Here is a 4,469-nt window from a genome sequence, read left to right as displayed (position 1 = left end):
TTTATGCATGATCCTGGTCAGGGGCGTATACAAGGGGGATGTCACGGCCTCACGAAGCCAGATTTTTTTTTCTCGGGGGTCTGGGTTATTTTTTCTTTGTAAAAAAAATTCTTTTTTTTGTAAAATAAGAACCCCTCCCCTTAAAAAATGGTAAAGCAGTCTTATCATTGTAGTTTAAAACCAATTTTACGATAAATTTTGTTAAATTAATTTAGGGTCTTTAGTCTAAAGTTACACTATTTTTAGTGTGAATATTTTTAGCCGGGGTTAGTATAAGGTGCTTAATTACGTGTAAAAAAACTAGGGTTGGGCCGAATCAGGATTCGATTAATTCGGCGTTATTCAATGCATTTTTATATATGTAATCGAATCCGAATATGCGTGGTTGAATACGCGGGTTTCACATTAGAGTTTGTAATGAAACCTAGTTCAAACAAATTTGTTCGTTAGGAATTTACTCTTGGAAAGTCAGGAACAGCAGCACCTGTGAGTTACTGTGTTGCCAGTGTTTCCACTTAGGATTTTGCAATTAAAGGCAAAAATTACGTACGTGGTTATTTAAATAGGTTTGTAAAAGGGGGGGGGGGTGGGTTTACAGTAGAAAGATGGGGTTTAATCACAAATTTTTTAGGATCATTCCCTTGAGCAGGTCTATTTGCGCCAGTGTGTGCGTTATTATTTATGTTAGTCAGGGTATGTTTTTATCAGGCGCGTTACGTTTATACGCAGCCATTTTCTAAACAAAAACTTGCGTACACCCCTTTTTAAGTTACTGGATACGCCCCTCATCCTGGTATATATATTTAAAATAGGATTTTTGTTGCAATGCTTATACTTAATGTGTGCACCTTAAAACGAAACATTCAGATGATTTTTGCAAGAAGCAGTGGAAATCATCAATATACAGATGGAAATTGTAATCATTTTACCATGGATGCAGCAGAGGATATTGAGGATTTACCTTGCCATTCTGTTAACATAGAAGCAAATTTTCCAGCAAGGTTGATAAGTTGTAATACTCAGGAACTTACAGTTGGAAATGAAGTAAGAAGGATTGTTGATAAACTAGCTTGTTGTGTCTGTTGCTAAATGTATAAAAAAGAAAACATTTCACCATTTTTTTATATTATAAAATACATTTTAAAAAGGAAAGATGCTACATGTTTATAAGGTATTTCTGTGTTTCAGTTCATGGGGTGTATTATTGGAAAAGGTGGATCTCGTATCAAAGAGATTCGAATGTTATCTGGTGCTCAAATCCAGATAAACAAGGTAGAAAAAGAAGATGAGAGTGTTGATCGTAAGATTACAATTCAAGGATCAGCAGAGGCAATAAGCTTAGCTTACTATCTCATTACTTTAAGGTACATAACAGTAAATTCTAAAATAAATAAAATTGCAATTGTGCACTGACAATTTGTATGTTAAATTTTGTATTATAAAGTTACCACACACAATATGATGTGCCTATTTTTCTGTCAGGACTAGCATACAAACAACATTATTAACTTTGCAGCATTTTATAATTAGAGTGAGGCACATTTCTTCTATGTTATATGAATAGACCTCTGCAGTTTTATCTTCAAGAAGAAGAACGAAGTTACAAGTACAAACAATGGGGTACTTTTAAGATAAAGCTTTCTACTAGACGAGTGCCATTTTCTACCCAATATCCACCAACCCCATACCACTCATTTCTATCCCCAAGATGATTTCAACCCTACCACCATTTATCCAAGATTAAAGATGTCTTAAAAACAACCACATAAACCCTTTCAACCACGTACCCACCATTAGAACGACCCCTTTTTCTCACTTTCCTCTTTCTGTCACCTAACAGTCTTATCTTTTACACAATGCAACTGTTGCATTATCATTGATCAATCTTATTTATAACAGCGCATCGCTGCCTATCTCTTAACAAGCATAAAGTTAAATATATTTATTTAATTATTCTATTTGTTTAATATAACACTTGTATTAATGTTGGTACATGCAACATCTTTAAAATTCAAGATTTTCGGTTTATAAATAATTTCAACTGAAGCCTGCTGGTTGGTATGTCAATTTTAAAGTGGCTGAGGGTATGATAATTCGTTGGTCGCTGCACTATTGTTTTTTATCTTTTATAAAAGCCTATTGTTTTTCAGCAATAAATATACCTAAAATTAAGACCACAAGAAACAAATTTCCCTTTTTCTTCAATGGCCTGCTACAACATATGTTCCAGTGCGTCGTATCTCCTAACACTAATATTCATTCATGCAATGATCAAAGTAGTGACACAGAAAGTTATCTTCTTTGGTAACAAGACTCAAATGTTGTTAACCAAAATTAACGTTAATGTTCTTGGTAGTGTTCGGGTGTAAGCTTTTTCTTCGTTTCAATCTATACATTTATTGTACCCTAACGGTATAGTATGTTAAATACGTAAACCCGTTACTAAACCTTCATTGTTAAGTATACACTTTCTCGCACTGGAAGTGGTAGTAGCATCAGTTACTATCTATTTTTTGTTAGTATAATTACTACTAAACTATGTAGTTTCTCCGTTGTACCATACCCTTAACTCTTACTTCCCCCACCCTCCCTATACGATTTGATTTTTTTGTATTCCGAACAATTTCTCCCACAGCAGTAATGTTTTTACTAAAGGTGTTTTATGTGTAAAATGCTGTTTAATTTAATTTTTCTCTAACATAAAAATGTATTTTAGTGTCAACATGTTCAGTGGAGACAAATGGCAAACAGAATCCATGCGGGGTCAGCGCGACTTCGGTCCCACAGGAAGTCTTCTCGGCCAACCGCCAGCTACTGGCGTATTCGGTTCTGTATCAGTGCCGTTCGTTGGACAAGGATCTCCAATCAACGAGTTCAATGCTTCTATGATGGCAGCACGTAGAGCTCTGTTGTCGTCTAACAAACCACGTACACAGCTGACAAGAAATCGGCCTCGAGTTAACAGCTCTTCCCGATCAGACACGACAGATTCAGACTTGAATGCTAAAGGCGAACTAAGAAGTACGTCACCGAACGGAAAGGAGCGACGAAAGACGAAGCGAGAAAAGTTTCAACCGTACTAAAATAAATTCAAAAACATTTTGTACAGTTTCTGAAATGTTTCTTTTAAAATGTTTCTTATGTTAGTGAGTGTATGGTAAGATGAGGCCTTTTTTAAAAATCTCCTTTTACCGGTACCCAAGCATTCAATATTAGACAAAAGATGGGACACTTTGTGTTAAATATTAAAAATATATGTAAAATAGAAACAGTATAGTAGGGTGCTATTTTTTAATGCTCGCTAAATCATAGTAAAGCCGATGATTTTTTTTAGTTTGCGTCTGCGAACGATTAAACTAGTTTCATAGCTTCATAAAACAACCTTTTTGTATATTTCGTACAGTTTGATTTGTCTCATAAAACTAGTTTTAGTTTTGTAAAAAAACACTGAGATATAAGCATAAAGAAAATAGGCAGGGGTCAATATGACTTTAATTTGAGATAAAAACAAAAAAAAATATTGGTTAACGGTATCATGGCCTACTCAATGTATTGAGTAGGCCATGACGGTATATATATGAAGTTCACATGGCAAAGAAACTAGCACAGCCTGTTAAACTCGGTAGGTTAACGACAAGTTGCAGAATACTGCTAATGTAAATATATTTCAATTTGGAGTTCCATCTTCCCCAACATTGTAGTTTTGTATGTTTTCATTGTCAAACTTTTAAAGATTTGCTTTTAATTTAGTAATTTATACCTCGGGGGCTATTCAACTATAAGATATTGCACGGCCTACTAGAGATATCTCTAGTAGGACGTGGATATTGATATAATAAAAAGATAATATTTTGAAAATATATTCGAAATTTGGTCATTTGCCGTTGGTGATAAGTTATAAGAAGTGGCTTGTGTCAAAAACAGAGTAGTAATACCCAATTTGTAGCAGAAATAAAAACTTCATCAATAGTTATAATCAATTTTTTTGTTATTACAAGTTCATATACACTTGTTGGATACAATATTTATCCATTCATGTTCGAACATTGCCCATTGTCGTTCAAACAATACCAATTGTTATGCAATAATATAATGTATAGGTAACATGTTAAAAACTATAGCAGTAAGGCAAGAAAAAGATTGTTTACAGGTACAGTGTTATTTCGTGTTATTTACGTATATTCCCATTTATAAATACACTTAATAATCAAAATTAACAATGAATTTAAACTGTCCCATCTTATCCAGTGTATTTTCAAATTTGTAAAATTTCACCTGTTGTGTGGATCGCTAAATAACTCCTCGTGTGTTTTATTATATTTTAATAAATTGGTGTCAATTAATAAAGGAATGATAGTACTAATTCGTGATATCACCCAAAAACTGTCATCTATTTTAATTTTGAAAATATTTGGCAATATGTGCTTATGTGTCCCATCTCCCCCCTGTGTAATACATATTCTTTAAAC

The 4,469-nt window shown here is 33.7% G+C and overlaps 1 protein-coding gene across 1 annotated transcript in view; it reads left to right on the top strand.

Annotated features, from left to right (window-relative positions):
* LOC100183404 (poly(rC)-binding protein 3) overlaps nt 1-3,111 on the top strand; it is a 4,681-nt gene extending 1,570 nt beyond the window's left edge. Inside the window, exons 6-9 of the mRNA XM_026840109.1 lie at nt 451-486; nt 813-1,044; nt 1,189-1,364; nt 2,717-3,111. Of these exons, the coding sequence (XP_026695910.1) occupies nt 451-486; nt 813-1,044; nt 1,189-1,364; nt 2,717-3,083 (811 nt within the window). The 3' untranslated portion in view covers nt 3,084-3,111. The remainder of the gene's footprint in view (nt 1-450; nt 487-812; nt 1,045-1,188; nt 1,365-2,716) is intronic.
* The last annotated feature ends 1,358 nt before the right edge of the window (nt 3,112-4,469 follow it).

The sequence above is a fragment of the Ciona intestinalis genome, unplaced genomic scaffold (assembly GCF_000224145.3).
Source record: "Ciona intestinalis unplaced genomic scaffold, KH HT001125.1, whole genome shotgun sequence".
Lineage (NCBI taxonomy): Eukaryota > Metazoa > Chordata > Ascidiacea > Phlebobranchia > Cionidae > Ciona > Ciona intestinalis.
This window is presented reverse-complemented; position numbering and strand designations above follow the sequence as displayed.